We start from the raw sequence: 26388 nt of genomic DNA on the forward strand, positions 1-26388 counted from the left end.
ATATGACGCCTCAGGCTGTCAAGTTAGTCTGCCCACAGAACTACCTTTGTTTTTGCCGAGTAACACATTCTCAAATAGCCCCCAACCCCTCACGTGGTATGCACCACGAGATGCAACAGATGCCGACCTCACAGATACACACACACATTGACATATATGGACTTCCACTAGTAAAATTTCATTTTACTAACTATTAAAAATGTACAGAGAGTGTTCCAGGTGATTTGCATGTTCACCAGTGTGATATTAGAATAGTTGTGTTTTTGAATTACAGTGATGTAATCTTTAAGTGCCTTGGTTCAACAAAAGAATGTATCTCTATGTTGCTATCTTTGTCAATATACGTCCTTAGTATTGTTTTGATCTCCTCTGCATGACGAAGAAGATTTTTGATAAGAGACTGTGATAAACGTTATGGTTCCATGCGTTTTTAATTCCCTGAGCATAATATCATACTTTGTCCCCTCGTGATTCCACACGAGGGTCGGGCTACATTAACACACAAGAAAATCTTCTGCTCGGAATGCTCTAAGAGGATTCGTCGACCACGAAAAAGGGGACGGTACACGGGACACTGATAAAAGCCTAAACCTTCAGTTTCCTCACTCTCTTCTCCCTCCTCAAAAACTTTGGAAACCCAAGTCCGGACCGGCTTCGGCCTGCTTCTCTTTTCTTCTCTTTTATTTATTTTTATGTTTTTCTATAGTCTAGTTTCGTTTTCCTATTCGCCTCTGTTCATTCACGGGCTGAATGAACTTAGCCTGAATCATTCCCGGCAACTTCACCTTAAAGAAAGAGACTCTTTGAACCTCCCGCGCTCGCGCTCGCATGGAAGACACAGCACGCGCTCACCGAAGCAAGCCCTGCTTTCTTAAAGAGACACACGCACGACTCTGCGTTCTTCAGCAACAAAGAGAACCATTTTGCAAGATAAGTTTATTGAACTTTTAATGTGATTTGATTCCTTGCTGTCTCTCAAGGTTACTGTCTGTGATTTTTGCCATGCTGAGATCATTTCGGTGATCTCTCTCATCCTGAACTTTAGTTTCACTTTCTCCCTTTCATCCTCTCCCTCTCTCATCTGTTATTCGTTATCTTGTATTGTTTAACTGTATTGTATGTACATAGACATATAATCCGTGTGTATTGTGTAGTTTGATATATTCCTTAGTTCGATGTATTAGTCCAATTATTAAATTCCATATATACTTGATTGATTCTGTCTGCCTGCTCATAACTAAAGTCAATGAGATGTTTTCGATCTTAAGCTACAAAGCTGATTTGTTACTTTAAGTAACCTAATCTTATAAGAACAGGAGAGTTGTTTTTATGGCCAGAAAATAGCTTTCTTCAAATTATAAGAAAGAGATAATTTTTGTTGGGAAATTGTTAAGTTAATCTTACGGCCGTTTTGCTGGACAAAGTTTTCCCGTTTGATGATTATTCATTTCCATTAAGGGTTATCTCATAATCGATCTGAAATAGAATTATTAGTATATGAATGATGAATTATAATTAGTTGTGATTGATTATTCAGATATACAAATCGATCTATTTTCAACTTCGAATAAATTAATGTAACTGTAAAATGCAAAATATTAATCATATTCATGATTAATTGCTAAAATTCCCTATAGATCATTTGAGCTAAATGTTAAATGTACTACTAATGCCAGTGCGGTTACAGTTTATGGTGGAGAATGCGGGCATTTCAAACTTTGTTTTATGAGCAATTCAGTTTCAATCTGTTTATATGAATATTAATAATTTTTGTGCACACATTTTATGAAATTATGAAATTGTGAGATAAGTCGCAAACGCGAACTCACTTCTAACTGACCAAGGCAAAAAGCCGAAGTCAGTAACGTCAACGTTACATTTTTAACAGCTGCTAAAATATGCCTAGACATTTTTATCACTGTTAAGTGCTGAGTACCTGCAGTATAAATGTTACAAATGTCCTGTTAAAGACGAAAGAATCGCTCTGCAGTGGAGACATTTCTAATATTTGTTGTAAATCGCTGTGAATGAAGAATTCTCACGTGCGTATAACCGGTATTAATAAATATGTTTTTAAGCGAGATTCCTTAAACATATATGGCCCTTGCATGCATGCTATCGTTATTGAATTCGTGGTTAGTCCAGTGATATTCAACAAAACGGTAAACTCCTGGTTAACATTGACCTAGCTAATCAATCGAAAACCTAAATACACAAATCATAAGTGCTATTTTGATAAGTGTGTAATATGGGAGTCTAGCAACAGACGGAAAATTCCTGTTGTCCACATTTGAGTATTTGCGGCGAAGAAACCCCGCCATACTCTCCTGTGCAGAATTAATAGCACCAAAAGGTCCGCCGAGACCTCTGTCTAGTTTGTGATTTGTTGTAGAGAATCAGCGCGTGACGCGATCTGAACGCTCTTAGATTTAAAATCACAGTGAAGCGGTTGTAATTCCACTGACTAAACACCAGAGGGAGTCCTTTGTGTTTAGCAGTCTCCAATTACGGCTGAATTAATTTCCCGGTGAATTAATGTCTAAACTCTAAATAACTATTCGCATTTACAGCTTGGCTTGTGCAAATATTATTTCATGTTTGACAAATTTTCCTGCTTTTGACTGATACATTTACTCTGAGTTTGGTTCAAACTAGATTTGAATTAAAACTTAGATTAAATCCCAGCCATTCACGTAGAGGAAACAACGGCACCTAGTGGCCGCCTCCCGCTAGGTCGGTTCACTCAGCTCTCTTTTCTCTCTCTTCAAATCCTGTCGGGAATTGTTTATTTCCACTTTTCTCTTTTGATTTACTTTATAGTTATGGATGACACTTCATTGTCACCATTAATTATTATGGGATATTATTCTGAGTTCTCCTTGTACATTTTCTTTACATGCTCATTTAAATTTGATTTGAACTAGTTTGAATTTTAAATTTAAATTGAGTTGTCTATTCAGCCACTGATATCCACTTGGAGGAAACAGCGCCACCGTGTGGCCTTGTGGATACTAAGTCGGCATCACTATTTTCCTCCTTTCACTCTTTTATATCGTCTTTCTCTCCTGATTATTTTTATAAATAGGACTGATACTTTATTGTATCTGGATTATTATAGGATATCATTCCGATTTTTACATGTCCTTGCATGCTTATTTCAAATTTTAATTTAAACAAATTTTGAATTTTTAATTTGAATTAAGTTTTCGGTTTGCCAGGTTGAGCACAGAGAGGGAGCACGCCCCCTTGTGGTGAAAACCCACTACTGCGGCCTGCCTCTTCTCCTGGGTTCATCCTGTCATTTCATTTAGATTTTATTTTTAAATTTTTATTTTTATTCTATTATTTTATTTCTACTGTTATTCTTTTCCTTCTCTCTTTTGGGTTAGGTCATTTTGATAAGTAACATTATCATAATCTCCTTTTGTTTATTATTATTTAGTAAAACCTTTGACTCTTATTGCCACATAAATAACTAATCCATTTGGTTTAAACAAACTAGCCTTAATTCACTTTAAGTCTCACTTGTTTATCCTTTGTGTATTTATAGGTGGCATTCACTAGAGCACTGTGGGGAGTTGCAGTCATCTCGGGTTGGTTTCCGCGAGCGAGGTCATCTGTCCGACGCTACCTGGCACTGGCCGTGTGTCTCGGACTCTTCCGAATCTCGTACCTCCGGTTGTGGCACGCCACCCCGACATCAGCAATTTGGCCCGCCAAAAGGTTAAGTCAACGTCAGCGACACACAAGGCAATTTTGAGACAATCACTCGAACTGGGGTCTGCTGAAAGGACCACTCCGAAAGGAGAGTTCCGAGGAAAACTCAATCTTTCCGTGCCGTCTGATGATTGACACCTTGGCGTTGCCACTTTGTGTTTAAAGTCGCAAGTGGTTTGAGTGGGCACACCGTGGTACCGAGAGACGAGGTTGCCCGAGAGCACTGCGGTCAAGTGTTGGAGAACCGTCGGAGAGGTTGACCGAGCCACTGGTTTCCACCTGAGTGGCCTCAATTCACCGCAGGTAAACTAAATCTGGTAAAACCCATTCCACTTACTATAAGCCACAGAACACTAGATATCTCCCGGATACTTTAAGTGTTTGGCCCATCTCTTCTCTAAGCCACACCATCTTCCTAGGTTTTCTACCCCGATAGCCCCACTCACCTGTTGGCCCTATCTTAAACCCTAGCAGCAGGCTTAGGCCTCCTTATTCTCCCTAACACATACCGTGTTACTATTGTTTTATCTCATTTCAAGTGTTTTGTTTCACTTTGATCTTTTCTATCCTTTGTTCTGTTGTGATTTGGTTCTTTCATTTCACCTAGAGACAAGTGACCTTTGAGAGCCACCAAGGAAGCTAAATAGTAGAGTGACAAACCAAGCAGCCGGTGTCATCACGTGACCCGCGAGGCTACTGCCTGTCAAATCTCTAGTTCGGGTCCTTAGACCCAAGTCAATTGGCTCCGCTAACTGTCTAACTGTGCATCAGTTAGCCCAAAATTCTCATAAACGGCATAGCCCGTATGAGTATAGCTCATTAACCTTAGAACGAACTTGCATTGGTCTCTTTGTGTGTGTGCTGTGCTTCTCTCGCCTACAGTGAAGCCAATATGTCCCGTGCATCCAGTCCCGCGGTCCGTCGGGAGCACTTAGCCAAGGACGCCAGTGACCTGCAGCATCTGAGCCAAACGCAACTGGACACCGAGCTAGATGAACTGATAACACACGATCCTACCCAAAGCTACAACTACAAAGACGGGGCCAGGATCGTCAGCAGCGTCGCCATCCAGGCGAGGCACAGCGAACGGAGCAACATCGACCTGGAGCAGCAAGCCGCAACGCTTAAGCTTCAAGCGGAGGAGGCCCGGAGGGACCAGGCCCGAACCCAGAGTCGTCTAGATCAGCTCCTCCTCGAGACCCAGTACCGACGCGAGAAAGAGGACGCCACAGATCCAGAACTACAGAAAGAAGTAGAAAGACTTCGAAATGCCCTGCAAGATCTGCGCCTCGACACAGACCAAAGAGAACAGTTGGAGAGAGAAACCAGAAAAGAACTCGACGAAAAACTCCAACAAAGTGACGCTCTCCTAGAGAGAGCCGAGACTGAATTAAAAGAAGCAGAAGCAAAAGCCAGGGCCTGCGAAAAACATTTGCAAACGGCCCGAGCTAAAATCGGCGAGCTTACTCTGCAGAGAGACGAGCTCCAAGATGAACTTGACACTGTTCATGCAGAACTGAGACAATCTTACAGACTGCAGAGTGGCTGGAACGGAGAAACACACATCACAGAGTTTCTCCCGGCCAGCCACCCCAACCCTTTCAGCCAAGAACCCAAAACTGAAAAGGGAGATGTAAGCCCACGGCTCAAGACATCACCAGCCAGCTTTCAAGAACACCTGTCAGCAGCAAAAGGGGGAGGACCCCTTCAGACAACCCATGCCACTAACCACAACACGACCCCCCGAGAACTTGACAAGCTAGCTCGAAACATTCCTATGTTCGATCCAGATTCTGCAGAAGGTTGTGACATTCATGCTTATTTAAAAGACATTGACTTTCACTTGCAAACTGTCGCCAACGTGACAGCTTGGGACAATTTGTATCTGTTAAGAATAACGGCTAGCAGTGATGTTCGTAGCTTCCTAGACCGTCAAACTGAGGCTGTCAAAACGGACTTCCAACAATTACGGCAAGCTTTGATCCGTGAATTCTCTGATCCAGACTCCGATCAAGGTTTCATCGTTGCTGTAGACCTCAAGCAAGGTCGGCGTGAACACCCCCAGATCTACTACAACCGACTCCGACAAGCTTTCTTCGGAGCACGGAATGAGCCCGGGATGGAACAGGATGTTACCTTTAAAACTCTTTTCCTGCGGAATCTCCATCCAACCTTATCCCATCATATTGGGGTTTTGGCCGATGCACGGACCATGTCTACCCAACAGCTGCGTGACTTAGCCCATAAAGCTTACACCAAGCAAAAGACTATTTCTGAAAAGACTGTGAAAAACCCCACAATCTATTCTGTCTCTGAGCACTGTTCAGAACTGACTTTAGAGGGTGCCCCACAACACCACAGTCACAGACATTTTTACAGAGAGTCACGACCGTTCCAAACCAGCAGAGGGCAACACAATCGCGGTGGTGCTCGTTCAAAGCACCAGAGCGAGCGCTCTGAAAGATTCTGGGAAGCCGGCCGGCGACCCAAGAAGAACCGATCTCCACCGTCCAGGACAACAAGCCCCGACAGAGAGTGGAACCACTCTCGACACGACACTGGTAAGCTCAAGCCTGAGCTCACATCAGATAACCACAGTGCAGCCACGTCTGAGACAGCAGAGATCCTAAGGGTGCTGAAAGAGCTTCTTCACCAGACACGTCGCAAGAAAGACAAGAAGGACGAGCCAGACATCCTATGCCTAAGCATAAGAACTGAAACCAAACCGTCTGACCGCCATCTGACTGAGCCAAGCACCTCGAACACTGCTCATCATCCACAGACCACAGAGCTAACTGTCACATCACAAGGTGACAGCATCACCAAAGCTCCACAACTGACAGCTGCACACCCTGAACGAGACGACACACTTCCTCACACCAGGTACCAAAATACAAAGGTACCAGGAAACGCTGTTCTGTCTAACTGCCTCCACAGCAAGCTACACGAGACCGGTCCTAACCACCAAACGACCGTTACACCTGTCCCGATGCCAATGTTTTTGGGCAACCTGATCAAAAAGGGGGTGGCCCAAAAACTCTACCTGAACATCACGTTGGAAAAGGAAGTGAGCATGGAAGCCCTGATAGACACAGGATCAGACATTACGGTGATCTCAAATCAACTTTTCAAAAGACTCCAATTTGAAGCTAAGAGACAAGATCAAACTCTTACACCTCAAACTTGTGAACTGAACGTACAGTCATACAGTCAACATGACATCCGGCTCGAACAGGTAGCTCACATTCACCTGACAATTGGTCCTCTGAGTCTACTCCATCCAGTGTTCATCTCAAAAATGGACACTTTTCCGTTCCTCATCGGCAGAGACCTTCTAGATCGTTTTGAACCGTTACTGGACTTGAAACAGCTCAAAGTCTGGGCTCAAGTACGAGAACTTTGCCCCCTCCAGTCACAGCCAGACGGTCAGGTCACAAAGGTAACAGAGTTCATGGGAACTCCCACAGCCAGCCAGGAAGACACAGACTCAGCACCAACTGAAGGTTCGAATCCGCTACCCTGCACCTTACAGCCCACCAAAGACTTTGACACTTGCTGCCTCAATGTCATGACTGACCTGCAGCGACATGACCTCACTCAAGCCATCGCCATGCCTGGCGCACTAAACAACAAGCTGTGGTCACTTTCAACCCACCCACCCACCCTAAAGAAAGTGAAGATTAAACACAGCATAAGAACTTTACAAGCTCAACTGCCTACCTCAGAGCCGCTTACGCTGGCTCCGCTGTTTGCAAAAACAACCATAACAGACATGCGGGCTTCTGACATCTACATAAAGTCTTTAAATGCCCACCTCTCAAACCCCTCCAACCACCCTTGCATTCCATCTGACCTCACTGACAACCAGTGCCTCAGACCACTGCATGACACAACGCACTTGCTGCGTGAACAGAAAAACATTCTGAGTTGTGCACCGATTGACATCACAATGCCAAGGCTTGTAATGCCACGGCGCACAAAGGGGGGTAAACTGCTAATGTTCGTCTATTACGCATCATGTGCTACACACAGCAGCACCAGAGACACTGACGAGACACTGAAGCAAGCGACAAGCCGGCAGCAAGATGTGGCAAAACATGGGCCAAGGCGAACTAAACCCAGTCGCCGCCCACGAAGTAAAAAGACTGCCCCGTCCAATCAAAGACAACCCTTGCTGGCTTCTACCTCCCCTTTCTCTCTCTCTCTCCCTGTTGTCTGTACCAGGTTGCCACTGTGGTTCGCCATGCTGTACTGTCAGCTAACCAGAGAACAGCTGCCACTGAGAGAACGACCGAGACCCCAGATCACCGACGGCAGGACCTACACCCAGCAAGTGCATGTTCGACTCATCCAGCCCTGCCCGGTCTACAGAGCACACTACCCCAGCTCCGTAGCCCAATACATCTGGACAAGTGCCCGACGGACAGAGGACCCCCTCTCTCATGCCGAGGCCAAGGTCGAACACATGCTCAACCAACTGAAGAAAGTGACTGTCGCACAATCGGGACTCCTAAGCACCAACCACCACTCCAGATGGCTCCTGGGAGTGTTGCTCCGAGTCGTAACTGCTGCCAGAACTCTGTTTAACATTGGTATGTCCAGTGTAAATGCAGCGAACCAGACCGCAAACTCCATGAAGCCGCTGTTTACTGTCTTACAGAGTGACTTTGTCCAGACTCAGCTGGTTACAGCGCTAACGACAGACATGCTGTGGGAGGTTAACTCTTCCAGTGACAGCCTAGCCACAGGCGTAATCCTACCGCACCTGATACCCTCAAGCCTCGTGCTAACTGTGCTGGCTTCCGCCATCGACATGCCAGCTGACCTTCTACAAAAACACCTGGCCTACTCTCTGGGTAGCGCCATCCCACTCTACGTCTATCCCGAGCAGAGAGAAGTGGGTTTTCTCCCAAATCTGCCTATCATCGAGTCAAGCCAAGTCTACAGACTTACAGACATTGTCAAAGTCAGGTTTTGAGAACGCGACACCCACATCAAGGTACGCCCTCCAGACGTGGGGGCCTACCACGACAGCAATACACAACGGTACTCGGGTTCAAACCCGCACATGTGTACTTTGACTAAAGACATTCATCATCTCTGCCCTGCCGACGCTAAGCCTCGTACACAAGTCACCGAGACGCAAGCAGAGATTGCAGGTGACAGAGGGCTCGTCAACACTTCCGTGCGCACAGCCACTCTCACTCACGACCAGCATGACATAACCAGCCGTGTCAACATGCTTAACCAGAATACGGGACTTCAAGTACCGAAAAGTGTCACCCTACACCTTGATGACCTAGCATTGTACATTCTTCCGAGCAAAGAATACCAGACAGCACTGAAACTACCATCCTCCAAGAACTTCAACTTCACATTGAATCCAGGACTGAAACTCTGGATTGAGAAAAGGGGGTCCCAACTCACTGACCCTGCTCCTGTCAACACAGCCCTCCGAGCACCGGCTCGACGGCCCGTTCTGAACACTTCATCTGCGGTCCGAGGCTGGAATGCTGCCGACATTGAGCTGTGCGTCTCTGCAGGTAATCAGCCACACCCTAACACTAGGTTGGCCTCCATCCTGTACAGAAGACTCAGCGAGATGCGATACAGCCGAGCTCACGAAAGCTGTGTCCGAAGGTCTCAGATGGAATCCCCGGAAAGGGGGTGTCAAGTCAGAGACCACGCCAAACCTCATCGAGCTGAAGCCTCAGCTCCAAGAACCACCTGCCTTCCCCCATCATGATCCACCTGCAATCCTACCATCATGATTCACCTGCCATCAGCCCATCGTGATGATTGTCGTCCGATGAAGTCCACACAGGGACTTCATCCGACGAAAAGGGGGAGATGTAACGACACTGACCGTCTGTCCGGTCAGATGTTCTGAAGTAGCGAATCATGATTGTTCTTCTCATGCTGACTAAATATGAACACTACACGTTCATATTCAGAAAGCCCTAATTGACTAGCTTTCTGACACAAGTCTCTACAAGCAGGCCCTGGTTAATGTTTTACCCGACCTAATGAAATCAACGAACAGGCCCCTGTTTGTTTCTCATACTATCACGTGCTGCGACCACAATTCCCTTACTGTGTCTAACGTTTGTTCTTTGTGTACTGAAGGAAAATTGCAAGACTTACCCCATTCAGTTGTTTTGGGACAACTAGGACTATCTTGCTTCTCTCAGCAAAATTATATGACGCCTCAGGCTGTCAAGTTAGTCTGCCCACAGAACTACCTTTGTTTTTGCCGAGTAACACATTCTCAAATAGCCCCCAACCCCTCACGTGGTATGCACCACGAGATGCAACAGATGCCGACCTCACAGATACACACACACATTGACATATATGGACTTCCACTAGTAAAATTTCATTTTACTAACTATTAAAAATGTACAGAGAGTGTTCCAGGTGATTTGCATGTTCACCAGTGTGATATTAGAATAGTTGTGTTTTTGAATTACAGTGATGTAATCTTTAAGTGCCTTGGTTCAACAAAAGAATGTATCTCTATGTTGCTATCTTTGTCAATATACGTCCTTAGTATTGTTTTGATCTCCTCTGCATGACGAGGAAGATTTTTGATAAGAGACTGTGATAAACGTTATGGTTCCATGCGTTTTTAATTCCCTGAGCATAATATCATACTTTGTCCCCTCGTGATTCCACACGAGGGTCGGGCTACATTAACACACAAGAAAATCTTCTGCTCGGAATGCTCTAAGAGGATTCGTCGACCACGAAAAAGGGGACGGTACACGGGACACTGATAAAAGCCTAAACCTTCAGTTTCCTCACTCTCTTCTCCCTCCTCAAAAACTTTGGAAACCCAAGTCCGGACCGGCTTCGGCCTGCTTCTCTTTTCTTCTCTTTTATTTATTTTTATGTTTTTCTATAGTCTAGTTTCGTTTTCCTATTCGCCTCTGTTCATTCACGGGCTGAATGAACTTAGCCTGAATCATTCCCGGCAACTTCACCTTAAAGAAAGAGACTCTTTGAACCTCCCGCGCTCGCGCTCGCATGGAAGACACAGCACGCGCTCACCGAAGCAAGCCCTGCTTTCTTAAAGAGACACACGCACGACTCTGCGTTCTTCAGCAACAAAGAGAACCATTTTGCAAGATAAGTTTATTGAACTTTTAATGTGATTTGATTCCTTGCTGTCTCTCAAGGTTACTGTCTGTGATTTTTGCCATGCTGAGATCATTTCGGTGATCTCTCTCATCCTGAACTTTAGTTTCACTTTCTCCCTTTCATCCTCTCCCTCTCTCATCTGTTATTCGTTATCTTGTATTGTTTAACTGTATTGTATGTACATAGACATATAATCCGTGTGTATTGTGTAGTTTGATATATTCCTTAGTTCGATGTATTAGTCCAATTATTAAATTCCATATATACTTGATTGATTCTGTCTGCCTGCTCATAACTAAAGTCAATGAGATGTTTTCGATCTTAAGCTACAAAGCTGATTTGTTACTTTAAGTAACCTAATCTTATAAGAACAGGAGAGTTGTTTTTATGGCCAGAAAATAGCTTTCTTCAAATTATAAGAAAGAGATAATTTTTGTTGGGAAATTGTTAAGTTAATCTTACGGCCGTTTTGCTGGACAAAGTTTTCCCGTTTGATGATTATTCATTTCCATTAAGGGTTATCTCATAATCGATCTGAAATAGAATTATTAGTATATGAATGATGAATTATAATTAGTTGTGATTGATTATTCAGATATACAAATCGATCTATTTTCAACTTCGAATAAATTAATGTAACTGTAAAATGCAAAATATTAATCATATTCATGATTAATTGCTAAAATTCCCTATAGATCATTTGAGCTAAATGTTAAATGTACTACTAATGCCAGTGCGGTTACACTATACTTCTACTTGAGTAATGAATGTGAATACTTTTGACACCTCTGCTTTTGTTCTTACCTGCATAGATCGGAAGTACCAGCTGCAGATGGTTCTAACCCAAGGCCCAAAAGTATATTGGTCTATCCTCCCATACACACAGTATAGAAAAAAAAAACATCTTGACTGTGTGCTTATAGGTCCTTTAGGGTAATGATGAATGATAAAAATTAATAATAATAAAGTGGCTTTCTAAAATTTTCAGCAGTAAACATCATTAAATGCATTTAGGGTGCAATGTGCATATATGTTTGCTCTTAAAATCAAGAGTATATGAAGGAACAGAACCAGTGACACATTTCAAAACATTTTATGAGTCCACTCATCAAACACAGAAAACAGATAATGTTCTGTGCAACAGAACACAGGAATAAACCAGAACTGCTATGTCTTAACACTGAAAGACAAAATTACAAATCATACAAGGCATTTATCTTCAGGATGAACTTTGAATATGGTCTCTTGGCTCCCAGGAGTTTTTCCACTTTTTCCCACTGTAAGACAGCAAAATGTTTAGTAACAATGCTCATTACTGGAATATAAATACTATCTTGGTTATGTACAATAAGACAGAGTTTTCAGGTATGTAATCCATATAATGTAATTGTTTGAAAATATGCATTCAGCAGATGATTTAATTATTCTCACTGCACTTAGAATGTGTCAGATAGTAACACATTTTCACTCATTTGGTTGAGTGTTTAAAATCAATTTTAATCTCATTGTTCAAGACAAAAAAAATGCAGTTATCAACAAAGGCTTTATAAAAACTAAGAGTGGTGGAAAATATTAAAGAATAGATAAAGCACACCACATTTCAAATGATCTTTTAATTACACTGAAGTCTGAAGTCCTGATCAAACTGCAACTTCAGTTGCAACGGAACAAATGTTTATGTAATGTTTTTTTCTCCAATGTTTTTATAAACATTTTTTTTCTTAGTTCTGTCAATTTTCTACAGTACAGCATGAGCATATAAACTTCAAATAATATGCATACCATCCAGAGCAAGGATGCCACTGCACCAACACCTCCGCATGACCCTTAGCAGAAACAGAAAGAAACATGGGTTTATGTTAATGACATTTACTTGCAACACATGAAGTTAGTCATACATCTGCTGAACGGTAAATACAAAAAAATAAGTCCAAGTAAAAATAAACAAAGTGAAATTAATAGCTAGTTGACTAAAAACTTTAATTAATAAATATTAGCACAATTCACTTTATTACTATATACAATACAATTTTGTAATATATATGGAACTGCAGTTTTTATTTTTGTCACACTACCATTGCTATGGTTAAAGCGCCCCTATTATGGAATTTTGAAAAGTACCTTTCATGCAGTGTGTAACATAGAACTAAGTGAACAAAAAAATCCTGCAAAGTTTTAAATATGAAAGTTCACCATATAAATAGTTATTGTCTCTCAAAAGTGAGAGTCGATTCTGAATCAGTCGAATGAATTGTTTTTCCAGCGAGTAATTTTTCCTACAAATGATCTTTATTGGCCACGCGCACATATTGCGCACACCGTAGACACCAGGGAAAACATTCAGCTTCAGCTGATAACTGTCATGTCGGCTGTTCTAAAATGCGACGCAGAAGAGACTGTCAGTGAGTCAGTGGCTACTATGGCAAGCCGTTTTAACTTTTATTTATTTCCAGGATATGAATTATTGATATCAAAAATGTAATTCTTGATATCTGTAATTATATTTTCACTAGTGAAATGTCACAATAGGCTGCCATTTAAAATAAATTGTTGATATCAAGAATTGATTTCTAGTAAGTAGAAATATAATTTTTGATATCAATTTGATATCAGTAACATTGTTACTAGTAAAAATGTGAATTCCTGATATCAAGAATTACGTAGTTACTAGTAAAAATGTCTATTCTAGATATCAACAATTACATTGCTACTAGTAAAAATGTTAATTTTTGATATCTGAAAATGTATTTCTGAATATTATTTCAGATATCTAAAATGGCTTTCTTACTAGTAACAATCACATTCATGATATCAGAAATTAACATTGTTACTAGTGAAAATGCAATTATTGATATCAAAAATGAACATTGTTACTAGTAGCAATTCAATTGTTATCAAGAATAGACATTTCAACTAGTGACAATTTAATTCTTGATATCAAAAATTAAGGTTTTTACTAGTAAGAATTGTATTTCTGATATGTGAAACTGGAATTTCAACTAGTAAGAAATCTTTTCTTGATATCAACAATGGATTTTGAATGGCAGCCTATGGTGACATTTCACTAGTGAAAAGATAAAGTATAAAGTCGGCAACACCTAAGCTCCAAAATTATCAAAAATATTTATTTTTAAGACAATTATCGCATAGCGTATGTGACGTTTCGAGCACGCAGGCTCTTCATCAGACAAATTGACTACAGATGTGCAACCCTTTATATCTCCAGGTGATCACATGTCCAAACATCATATTACTCATCAATACAACAATACAAAACGAAAAAGGAAAAACAAATATATATATATATATATTACACACAAAAAAATATCTAAAAAACTATGCAAAATACAACAGTATCATTATTAATATGCACTTCAAAGAACACTTTTCTTGAAAGTGTTGTATTGATGAGTAATATGATGTTTGGACATGTGATCACCTGGAGATATAAAGGGTTGCACATCTGTAGTCAATTTGTCTGATGAAGAGCCTGCGTGCTCGAAACGTCACATACGCTATGCGATAATTGTCTTAAAAATAAATATTTTAGATAATTTTGGAGCTTAGGTGTTGCCGACTTTATACTTTATCTTTTCACTTGTTGTTTTTTAGTCGAGCACCCTTTTTGAGACTGATGTGCGTGCTTTTGTTTCATTTTTCTTCGACATTTCACTAGTGAAAATACAATTACAGATATCAAAAATTATAGTTTCTACTAGTAGAAATTCAATTGTTGATATCAAGAATTATCATTTTAACTAGTGAAAATGTAAATGCTGATATCAAGAATTGCCATTGTTACTAGTATTTCAGTATTTTGTATTTTGAAACAAACCTCCCTGATTCTTTTCTTCAAAATTTTTTTGTAGGGGAAACTGGTTGAGTCATCATGCATGGGGCATTCTGAAACACATAAAAATGTGGTTATAATTTGTAAAAGTAAAAGAAAAAGTTCAACAAACAATCAACAAGAGGTCTTGGGTATGTTATGGTCACAACAATGAATAGCTTACTATAAATATGTTGCAATATGTGCAAAAGAACATATTACAATGTACATTTGTAGAATTCTAAACCAGTCTTTTAAAAAACAAAACAATGAGAAAGGCCCTGTTCTTTAAGCTCTAAAACTGTGATCACGTTGCAAAAATCAAACATAGCTTTGATTCATATGTAAAAATAAATAAAAATAAATAAACAAATCCACACATACCTTTATGGTCTGCTTTCTTCTTTCTTTTTTTTCCTGAGGAAGATACTGGACCTGGACTGCCTAGCTCAGTGGACAGTTTAGAATTGAAAGAAAGAGTTGAGGCTGGTGGCAGAGGAGAGGCCAGAGAAGAAGAAGAAGGTAAAGGACTAGACTCAGATGAGATGAAAACAGGATGAGGAGCCAAAGAGGAAGATGCAGGAGGAATGAGAGGTGTTTCAGACTCAGGGCTGAGCAGATGTGTGGACTCTGCTGTATCTGCTGATGGAGTCTCTGAGGTGTTTGTTGCAGAACTTGCAGAACTGCTTGGTGCAATAGCCACTGTTGGATAAAAGAAACTGTGATGTGGACATGAGAGTAATAATAATAATTCAATAATAATTCAGCAAAAATAAATAAATAATAAAATAAAGTTGTATTATGTTTTTAAAGTATAGTTTTATTTATTTTGTATTACGTTTAAGTCCACCTATGAATTGTATTTATTAATGTAATATCAATTTAACATTATCAAAATAATACCCTGCTCAAGTTTTCTTATGTAATTTCCCCTGTGAAAAAAGATTGGGAGTATTGTTTATATATACAATTTTTTAAGGTGAAGAAAAATAAGTAAGGGATAATGTATAGTGAGCCGGTTGTTATAGTGAATAACAACCCCGACAGGCTGATCGGGATCCCGACGCGAAGCGGAGCTTGAATCAGCCTGAAGGGGTTGTTATTCACTATAACAACCGGCTCACTATACATTATCCCGCTTATTACATGGTTACCTACATAATAAATAAATAATTTAACACAAATTACTGATTTAAAAAAGAAGTTTATTGATTTAAAAATGATTGTATTGCTTCCGCTAAAGAAAATAGTCCGTTCCGCGTCCATAGCAACGCTCTGTTTTTCATGGCAACGGTCTGTTATACTTCGATCAAGAAATAACAGACCGCATTCTACATTGGAATTCAGCCAAGCCATGTAATAAAAATAAATAATAATCATAATAATATATAATTTAGGATGCACTAATAAGCAATTAAATATGTGAAAATTTGCATGCATTGCACATTTGTGTTTATTACCATTAAGAAGACTTTCATACAACCTCTTTATGGTAAGAAAAGCATCCTGAGTTTCTTCTGTATCCATCTTCCATGGACAGAAGCACTCAGCAGAAAAACCATTCAAGGTTCTCCTGCCAAGGAGAAAGAGTGGGAACCTCTCTAAAAGTTCCCACTTGTGGATCTGGAATAACATTGAGACAGAATTATAAAACTAATAAGAGAGAGAGATAGAGAGACAGAAATTAGCTTGAATGGTTTAGTCATTGTGATACTATTACAGTACTTTTTATTCTATTTCAGGGGTGTTCAATTCTGCTCCTGCAGGGCCACTATCCAGAGTTTAACTCAAACCCCACTTAAACACACCTGAACCCGAAGTTGGAGCTAAACAATGCAAGACGCAACTTCTAATTTAGTGTTCTTTATCAGACCTGAGTACACTGGACACACACAGATGTTACACCCCAGTCGTTGTGCACTGAAAAAAGAATTGCTGAAACTTATATAAATATAACAACGACATGTGTAAAAGCTAAATATCAGGGATTATTTACTTACTATTTTATGACTAACATCTGAAATATAAACCTACCAGTAGATTTGTTGCATCATAAACTTTGTTCACACTGCAGTTTTTTTTTTGCCGGTCTATCCATTCTTGGGAAAGCTGTTTCTTCTTCTTCTCCAGCTTCTGCTTGTATGGCTGCTTAGCATGGCAGTGTTGACATGTTTTGCTAGCTACTCCAATTTTTTTCCTGCATATGCAGCAATCCTTTAGAGTAGGCATCTGTAAAAAGAAACATAAATAATAAGTGTTATGAGGGGATAATTAATATGTTTTCACCCCTATGTTGACAAGAGTCACAGTCTTCAAAAATATCGTCACCACAGTGACCTAACTTTCAAAACATTTAAAGAAAACTGAAACAGTATAATGCTACTCAGAAACATTTTTTTTCCAGGATGAATAGGGGAATATTAATTAATATTCATGATGGAAGTCATCCCTGACTGGTCTGATAACCTACACCAACCCCACCCCTAAACCTAACCATCAATGGGGGTCTGACCAATCAGGGAGGACTTCCATCATGAATATTAATCAGTATTCCCCTACCATCCTGGGAGAATTTTTTTAATACAAGGCAATGTTGGAAAATATATTTTGCAGCGATTTTTGTGTGAGCATATCAGTGAACACCCCTGACCACTCAGGTGGTCCACAGAAAGCTAAAATTCTTGTGTCAGCAGCATTTGTCCAAATTTCAATCTTAACCGTTCTATTTCATCAGAAACGATCTGAAAACAGTGCTTTAAGTGTAAAAAAACGAACTTGTCCTTTAATCAAAATCCGAAAAGTTATTTCCGGTCTGGAATGGCGTTCCTTCTCTGATGAAGTCAGTTTGACGGCTTGGGTTGAAAACGCTTAACCACTCCCCTCAAACTGCTAGTCTGCTATGAGCGAGATGTAGAGGAGGAGCGCTAGAGTAAAACCCTTCCCTCTGTTCAATATTGCCTTTCACTTGCAACTTCCAGGTCACAGGGACTTTTTTTTTGTATTAGTGTTAGACTATTATTGGAAGCATCAGAATGCAGCTATAGAAGAGGTTTTAGATCAAATGTCATAATACATGTTATAGACTGTTATTGACTTCTAAAACCGATATGAATGACACATGTGAGGTATGAGTATAACAGATCATAACAGATCATAAAAACATGGACACATAGACACATGTAGCATACTGGTGTCAGATGTTGCAAAAACTCGAATTAGATTCCAGCTATTGTTTTGGAAAGGTTATATTATGTATTTTACATCTGTGTCCAAACATAATACCCAAGTTAAGCACTGTCATCCCTCACAGTAAAAATAATATTATATTATCTAACGTTAATGTTAAATGATGATTAATGATCTAATGAAGTCTATTGCAGATATTCATACATGCATATAACTTAGAAATATATATATTTATTACATGGCTTGGTTGAATTCTAATGTAGAATGCAGTAGTGATGGGGACGAGACCGCCTATGCCGAGTCCGAGTCAAGACCGAGTCTTTGAAGGGTCGAGTCCGAGTCGAGACAGAGTCCGTTGGTTTTCAAATTCAGTTGAGTCCGAGTCAAGACCGAGTCTTTGAGGAAGCAAGTCCGAGTCGAGACCGAGTCTTTGAAGGGTCGAGTCCGAGTCAAGACCGAGTCTTTGAAGGGTCGAGTCCGAGTCAAGACCGAGTCTTTGAGGAAGCAAGTCCGAGTCAAGACCGAGTCTTTGAGGAAGCAAGTCCGAGTCGAGACCGAGTCTTTGAAGGGTCGAGTCCGAGTCAAGACCGAGTCTTTGAAGGGTCGAGTCCGAGTCAAGACCGAGTCTTTGAGGAAGCAAGTCCGAGTCAAGACCGAGTTTTTGAGGAAGCAAGTCCGAGTCGAGACCGAGTCTTTGAAGGGTCGAGTCCGAGTCAAGACCGAGTCTTTGAAGGGTCGAGTCCGAGTCGAGACCGAGTCTTTGAAGGGTCGAGTTCGAGTCAAGACCGAGTCTTTGAAGGGTCGAGTCCGAGTCAAGGCCGAGTCTTTGAAGGGTCGAGTCCGAGTCGAGACCGAGTCCGTTGGTTTTCAAATTCAGTTGAGTCCGAGTCAAGACCGAGTCTTTGAGGAAGCAAGTCCGAGTCGAGACCGAGTCCGTTGGTTTTCAAATTCAGTTGAGTCCGAGTCAAGACCGAGTCCGTTGGTTTTCAAATTCAGTTGAGTCCGAGTCAAGACCGAGTCTTTGAGGAAGCAAGTCCGAGTCGAGACTGAGTCTTTGAGGAAGCAAGTCCGAGTCGAGACCGAGTCTTTGAAGGGTCGAGTCCGAGTCAAGACCGAGTCTTTGAAGGGTCGAGTCCGAGTCAAGACCGAGTCTTTGAATGAATGAATGAATGAGGCATTTATATAGCGCTTTCATATGTACTCGCCTATGCCGAGTCCGAGTCAAGACCGAGTCTTTGAAGGGTCGAGTCCGAGTCGAGACAGAGTCCGTTGGTTTTCAAATTCAGTTGAGTCCGAGTCAAGACCGAGTCTTTGAGGAAGCAAGTCCGAGTCGAGACCGAGTCTTTGAAGGGTCGAGTCCGAGTCAAGACCGAGTCTTTGAAGGGTCGAGTCCGAGTCAAGACCGAGTCTTTGAGGAAGCAAGTCCGAGTCAAGACCGAGTCTTTGAGGAAGCAAGTCCGAGTCGAGACCGAGTCTTTGAAGGGTCGAGTCCGAGTCAAGACCGAGTCTTTGAAGGGTCGAGTCCGAGTCAAGACCGAGTCTTTGAGGAAGCAAGTCCGAGTCAAGACCGAGTTTTTGAGGAAGCAAGTCCGAGTCGAGACCGAGTCTTTGAAGGGTCGAGTCCGAGTCAAGACCGAGTCTTTGAAGGGTCGAGTCCGAGTCGAGACCGAGTCTTTGAAGGGTCGAGTTCGAGTCAAGACCGAGTCTTTGAAGGGTCGAGTCCGAGTCAAGGCCGAGTCTTTGAAGGGTCGAGTCCGAGTCGAGACCGAGTCCGTTGGTTTTCAAATTCAGTTGAGTCCGAGTCAAGACCGAGTCTTTGAGGAAGCAAGTCCGAGTCGAGACCGAGTCCGTTGGTTTTCAAATTCAGTTGAGTCCGAGTCAAGACCGAGTCCGTTGGTTTTCAAATTCAGTTGAGTCCGAGTCAAGACCGAGTCTTTGAGGAAGCAAGTCCGAGTCGAGACCGAGTCTTTGAGGAAGCAAGTCCGAGTCGAGACCGAGTCTTTGAAGGGTCGAGTCCGAGTCAAGACCGAGTCTTTGAAGGGTCGAGTCCGAGTCAAGACCGAGTCTTTGAATGAATGAATGAATGAGGCATTTATATAGCGCTTTCATATGTACTACTGTACACCCAAAGCGCTTTACAATCATATCAGGGGATCTCTCCTCAACCACCACCAGTGTGCAGCATCCAATTGGATGATGCGACGGCAGCCACAGTACAACGGCGCCAGTGCGCTCACCACACACCAGATATAGGTGGAGAGAGGAGAGAGAGTGATAGAGCCAATTTAATGTAAGGGGATTATTAGGAGGCCATGATTGGTAAGGGCCAATGGGTGGAATGTGAAGGGTCGAGACCGAGTCAAGACCGAGTCTTTGAGGAAGCAAGTCCGAGTCGAGACCGAGTCTTTAGGAGTCGAGACCAAGACCATAAAAACATGTCAGTTTTCATATTCATGATTTAATATAACCCCAGTTAATAATCAACAATTCCGCCTACAGACTAAGCTAGATTGGGAATTGTTTAGAGGAGCAGTCTTAACATATGGACTATGCTTTTACTATCATTAAAAAAATCATGCATCATCTTCTGCCTATTTTTCTAAACTGCTTCAACAGTGCTGCTCTGTCATCAACATGTTAAGCCCACCCTGACTTTTTTAATCATAGTTAGGGCATGCAGAGCAAATAAAAAATTTCTAGTGGACTAGTGATGGGGACGAGACCGCCTATGCAGAGTCCGAGTCAAGACCGAGTCTTTGAAGAAACGAGTCCGAGTCGAGTCCGTGAAAGCAGAAATCGGTCTCGAGACCGGACTCGTACTACATCACTAGAATGCGGTCTGTTATTTCTTGATAACTGCCGCTGCTAAGGATAACAAACCGTTGCCATGCAAAGCAGAGCGTTGCCATGGACACGTAGGATTCTAACCGTAGAGACAGAACGCACTTTATTTAGCGGAAGCAATACAATCATTTTTAAATCAATAAACTGTTTTAAATCAATATTTTGTGTCAAATTATTGATTTATTTGGTAGGTAGCCATGTAATAAGCGGGATAATGTAGAGAGAGGCGGTTGTTATAGCGAATACAACCCCTTCAGGCTGATTCAAGACCTTTGCGTCGGTTGTATTCACTACTATAACAACCACCTTGCCCTAGTCTACTACATTATCCCTTACATTTATTTAAATATAATATAAAATGACAGAAACACAGTCAGTTTGCTCAATCAATCAATTTATCAATCTATCTATATTGTTTGTACAAACAAATACACCCACATTAATATAATTAATGCATGTGACCTAACAAAACCATTGTGGCACTGTGTTTGGTAAATATAATATGATCATGCTTAAGTGGATAAAAATCAACATCAGATGACTTGGGTTAATCACCTTTGTTGTCTGTCCTTGTCTTGTCGTTCTGTTCCTGGCTTTGCACCTGTATAAAAAAAGACAATTAGCACAGTGTACTATATATTATAATGAATATATTGGTCATAATTATTTATGTTCACTGTTTATAATTCTGAAGAGCTAAGAGAGAAGAGAAGAGAGTTTTTCACTGAACTTTAACAATGACTTTAAAGATCTATTCTATTAGGTGTGTGTGTGTGTGTGTGTGTGTGTGTGTGTGTGTGTGTGTGTGTGTGTGAGTGAGTGGAAACAATTCCATTCTAGTTATTATTATACATAATTCCATTATTTTATCACAAATATTTCTTTTATTTGAAATAACAACCATTACTATTTTATTTAAAATTAATATTTAGGTCTAGTATGATTATATTTGCAGTATTTATTTATTAATTTCCACAATTGGATATTTCTGGAAAATATTATCTCAAATATTAATGTACGTCAATTAATAATGTAGCCTACTGAAACGTAATTCACATGTTAAATGCTTTAAAATAGTATTTGGATGATCAAATTATACGAAATAAGGAAACAGTATTGAACGTTTAACAGAATGTGTGGACTTTTTACATGGTCCCTTACACACAACTTTTCCAATTTCCGAACAATGTCACACTAAATACTGACTTTAAAATGCTGATGTGATCTGATCAAATGATTTGACCCTCAAACATGTTCAAATAATAAGAAAAATAACGTCCCTAATTTGACACGCGACGTAGGCTATAGGCCACGCAAGCTATTCAATCTTGAATAGACGATAACGTTAATTATAGATATTTGTCCAGTAACAATAATCCATCTCTTTTTAATAATGGTATGTCGATATATATGAATAAAATCTTAATGTCACTAATGATGTTCTCGCTGTCTAACTTTTCCACTTACTTTAGGATATTTCATTGTGTTTCTTATTTCATAGGCTAACAGTTACATCGTTATTCCCAAGTAAAAACCTCCAACAAGTTACAAAAACACCAAATAGCAAGATGAACCAGCACAAAGCGCCTTGCATATTATTTTGTTCTAAAATTATTATATTATCAAAGTTCTGATTAGCCTACCTGAATTAGCCTCAATTGTCTCGTATAAAACCCATAATGCATCGAGGCGACTCTGCGTGACAAATTTTCCGCCGCCTATAGGGGCACTATTTTAGGAAATGATGCAATGGGTCGTATTTGAGGACAGGTGCAAACGACCTTTACGGTCGTATAAGTTGGAGGACTTGTTGGATTAAGGGGACTGTCCATGCGTAATTGTTTTAGTATAATGCATACTAATGAGTTATATCACAAAAACAAGATTTTCTTCTTTGTTCAACATTTGGGCGCACATTTATGACAGGTTATCTGTCATCAAAAGGCATACGTGCAGGTGAAGTTCGGGTCGGTTAAGCACTACGACTGGTTCATCACCATATCATGAACTGCGACATACGATTGGTTTTACCCTGTCTTTAAGGCCTTTAACTGAGTTATTTAATACAGTTGTCTAATCATTTAAAGTTAAAGCTTATTAATTAAATAGTATTATTGCTGATTATTCCTGAGTGAGTCTGAAATGCAGTGGCAGTTCTGTCACAACATGCGTCACTCCAAACATCACCAGCTTCTCATTTTGGTCCATGTGTAGTTTATGTCCCATGTATTCTGCATGGTAGGGGACTGGATTCAGATTGCGTACACCCTAATAGTTCACAAAACAAGCTGTTATAACAGAACTGCCACTGCATTTCAGACTCACTAAAGAATAAATGTTAACGGGGCATGTATTAACCTGTAAACTTTCTGATAGATTGTTAAGTTGACAGGTTAATACATGCCCCATTAACATTTATTCTTTGTGTGTCAGTCTTAAATCAATGGTTCTCAATTCCTGACCTGAGTGAACACATCACTGCACTTTTCAACGTTTTTGACTCCCTGACAAGATATTTCTATGGGCCCCCTACCCATTAAACACACTATATCACAATACTTTGGCCCTTATGAACAATTTGAAATGGGTGTTAAATGTGACACCAGGTCAACTGGTCTAACTAGAATTGAGAATCATTGTGAACTAATTCAGCTTGTTTTGAACACTTAAACTGCACTGCCAGTTTTGAAGCCTGGATTTTCTTTCAGAGAAGCTGTGACAAAAAAACAGCATGTGGGATCAAATCCGGGTTGACCATGGAAAAGAGTTTTATATGTGCCTGTATATCCAAGAGCTGCTGTCCAGACACAGATACAATATAAACAGGCAACCATATGTCCAGACAAAATCATCAAGGGTAAGTTTTTCCTGCCACATTAAAAACCTCACCTGAAGTCCATCATTTCTTTACACAATAAAATAAATAGTATGATACTGTATCCACAGAACCTCAAAGTTGAGCGAATATGGCCAGAAATAAATAACAGTCAACTATCCCCTGAAAGAAGCCCTGCTGCAACTTCAAGACCAAGAGGTGATCAGAGGACAACACAACTAGATTTTGTGTATCCAATCTCACTTGTCAGGTTTCCTCAATTGGGCTTGAACGAACTGCTATCATGGAATGCACATAGGATTGCAGGTATTTCTAAACATGCATTTTCTTTTTTTGGTTGTAACAATGTAAACAAACAAAATTATACACAAATCATTATTTTGTATATAATTGCACCATTGTCAAGCTACATGTAGATTTTGTGTCCTCTCTATGATCGAGATCCCAGCCATTTCATGCCAGAGTTGGCTTTACTTACAACCTTTTTAAACCTTTCTTCTTGTTTATATATTAATTATGGTACTGCCGTTGTAGGAAAAGGAATACCAAACATCTTGCTGAAGGTGGGTGTCCAGCAAAGATTTCCGAGGAACTCCTTCCACAGGCCTGTGTTTGCTGACATGTACCAGCAAGATGTGGGGTCCTGTCTGACAAGAACATCCACATTCGGGACAGATCCCTTTTCTTGTGAGGAAGACAGAGCCCATGCGGAGGAAGAGTTTGCTGATCATTATCCAGACATTACACTGGGCTTTGATCAGGCTGTAAATTATGACTTCACAGCCTTTAAAGAAGCCATATTTCATCTCATAAATGTAACAAGAAGTTATTCATGAAGATAACACCAGGAACAAGACATTCATCATAAAACTAACATTTATTACATATTTCTGTGAACAATAATTTTACAAAGTACAAAAATAAACAGCAAGTCTTTTGAACATAGGCATTATCAATTGTATTAAAACAATGCTGTAATTTGAGGTATAAAACTGTCACATTAAAGCTTTAATAAAGTGCTATCCAGTGCTGCATTTTACTTCAAAAGTTGAACTTGACACTTAAACAGTGATATTTGGTATATAACTTACACTGTATATAATGTATATAATTACTCTGATTAAATCAGAAAAAGTGCTGCCTGTAGTGCTTCTCACTTTTAAGTCAATAACTGAACAGTAATAACTTTTTTTATACTGTATATTCAAGAGTATATTTACTCTTAACGTGTAACTAATAAAGAGCTGCCGTAGTAGTGCCATATTATGAAACTGCTTAACGTGTGACACTTGTAACAGGTATACAGCTTTTCTTCCCACTGTATTTAATCTTTGTTAAGATCACCAAAAGCAGACAATGCACCATCAGTTCCTGTGACTCTGCAGGTGTTTTCCCTTGAGTTGTCTCCTCTGCATTTCACACAGGTGTTGGCATTTCGCTGCCACTGGTCAAAGCACACTTTGCATGCAATGAGACTCTGACAGCAAACTGCAAAAACTGGATCATTCATGGGCCCTAGAAATTTAAAATAAAAAAAATTACTTGTTAGTTTTTTCATAATATTTCTGGGATCTTAATCCAGATAGAAGAGAGGAAAGTATTACAGTTTAATTCACAAAATACTATCCTGGCTATCAACAAATCTTATAGAGACTAAATTATCTTGTTAACAAACCTTTGCAAATTATGCAAGCAAATGCATTTCTAATAGCTGCACGTTCTTCGTCCGTGAATGTAATAAAACGTCTGCGTGCCAACGTGAGCTCAGATAAGCCTCTGATGGCCTGTCCAACCTCTGGCAGTTCTCGGGATGCCAACACCACCTCTTCAATTCTTTCTAAGACCTCTGGTAGCTGGCTGTCATCATCCCGATGGCTGAGGAAAGAAGTTACAATAAGCACACCATGTTTTTCATATATTTAAGTTGGTTAAATGTTAGTAACTAACATGCTCCAAATACCTGCTATTTTACCTTAATCTTCTCCTTTTGGATCTCATATCCAAGAACTGTTGTTCAGGCACAGCAAAAACCTTCCTAGAATTTTGTTTCCAGTAAAGCTGACCCTGGGGAAATCATTCGTATTTTAAAAGATGAATTATGTCAAGATTGAACAAGTGAAAATGTTTTAATAGGAAAACAACACTACTAAAATGCAGACACCAAAACAAGCTGCTTTCAATGTGCTTTTTGCCCTCTATCGAGGCTTCATCAATCAGAACCTGATTATTTTTCTTTAACTTTTTGAGGGTCAGAAAAATTCAGGTCATTTTATTGTGTATCATATTTTTATGTGAATTAAACCCTTAATTTCACAAATTTTTAAAATCATATTTATATTGTTTATCTATATAGAACTTTTTTTTATCAACTGGTATTACATTTCTCTGACCTTACTGGTGTTTTCATTGTGTTTCTTAGATTTTTAAAAACAGCTTGTAGTCAATCTCATCTTTTGCAGTTACCTTTTGTTCCATCAGTCAGTATCATACCATCTTCTGATCCAATAGCATCTTGGACTTTTGCCAAGATACCAGGAACTGATGCCTCATGTTCATGAAAACGGATAGCCACAGTCTTCTGGGATGTCCATTTTCCACCAACCAGGGGTGCGTTTCCCGAAAGCATCATTAGCCAACTATGGTCGCAAGTTCCGTCGTTATCACCATAGTTCAACGATTTGGTGTTTCCCGAAACCATCGTTCCAACGAACGTTCGCAAACAGCATCGCAAACTTGTGTGTTTGGAACGACAGCTCTCGAGCTGTGCTTAGAAGCATAGTTTCTAGTTTACATGAGATGTAGACTGAATAAATCCTTATCTTGAGCAAAATAAGCA

At 40.3% G+C, this 26388-nt stretch overlaps 1 protein-coding gene across 1 annotated transcript; it reads right to left on the bottom strand.

Annotated features, from left to right (window-relative positions):
* Nucleotides 1–11940: 11940 nt before the first annotated feature.
* Nucleotides 11941–22513, bottom strand: LOC311071485 (uncharacterized protein). The gene is made up of 8 exons (XM_084095882.1): nt 22360–22513; nt 21272–21317; nt 16721–16915; nt 16147–16309; nt 15071–15388; nt 14693–14760; nt 12640–12683; nt 11941–12134 (listed from the first exon to the last, which is right to left on the bottom strand). The coding sequence occupies exons 3-8, from the start codon at nt 16913–16915 to the stop codon at nt 12077–12079; spliced, it is 846 nt and encodes a 281-aa protein (XP_083952008.1). The 5' UTR covers nt 21272–21317; nt 22360–22513; the 3' UTR covers nt 11941–12076.
* Nucleotides 22514–26388: the final 3875 nt, after the last annotated feature.

Source organism: Abramis brama (assembly GCF_963993115.1).
Source record: "Abramis brama genome assembly, chromosome: 20".
Lineage (NCBI taxonomy): Eukaryota > Metazoa > Chordata > Actinopteri > Cypriniformes > Leuciscidae > Abramis > Abramis brama.

Coding starts and splice junctions, on each gene's coding strand:
- LOC311071485 (XM_084095882.1), bottom strand. CDS start 16,915: ATGCCTACTCTAAAGGATTGCTGCATATGCAGGAAAAAAATTGGAGTA. Junction 14,761..15,070: donor GAAGAAAGCAGACCATAAAG/GTATGTGTGGAT, acceptor TATGTGTTTCAG/AATGCCCCATGCATGATGAC. Junction 12,684..14,692: donor TGAAGAAAAGAATCAGGGAG/GTTTGTTTCAAA, acceptor GTTTCTGCTAAG/GGTCATGCGGAGGTGTTGGT.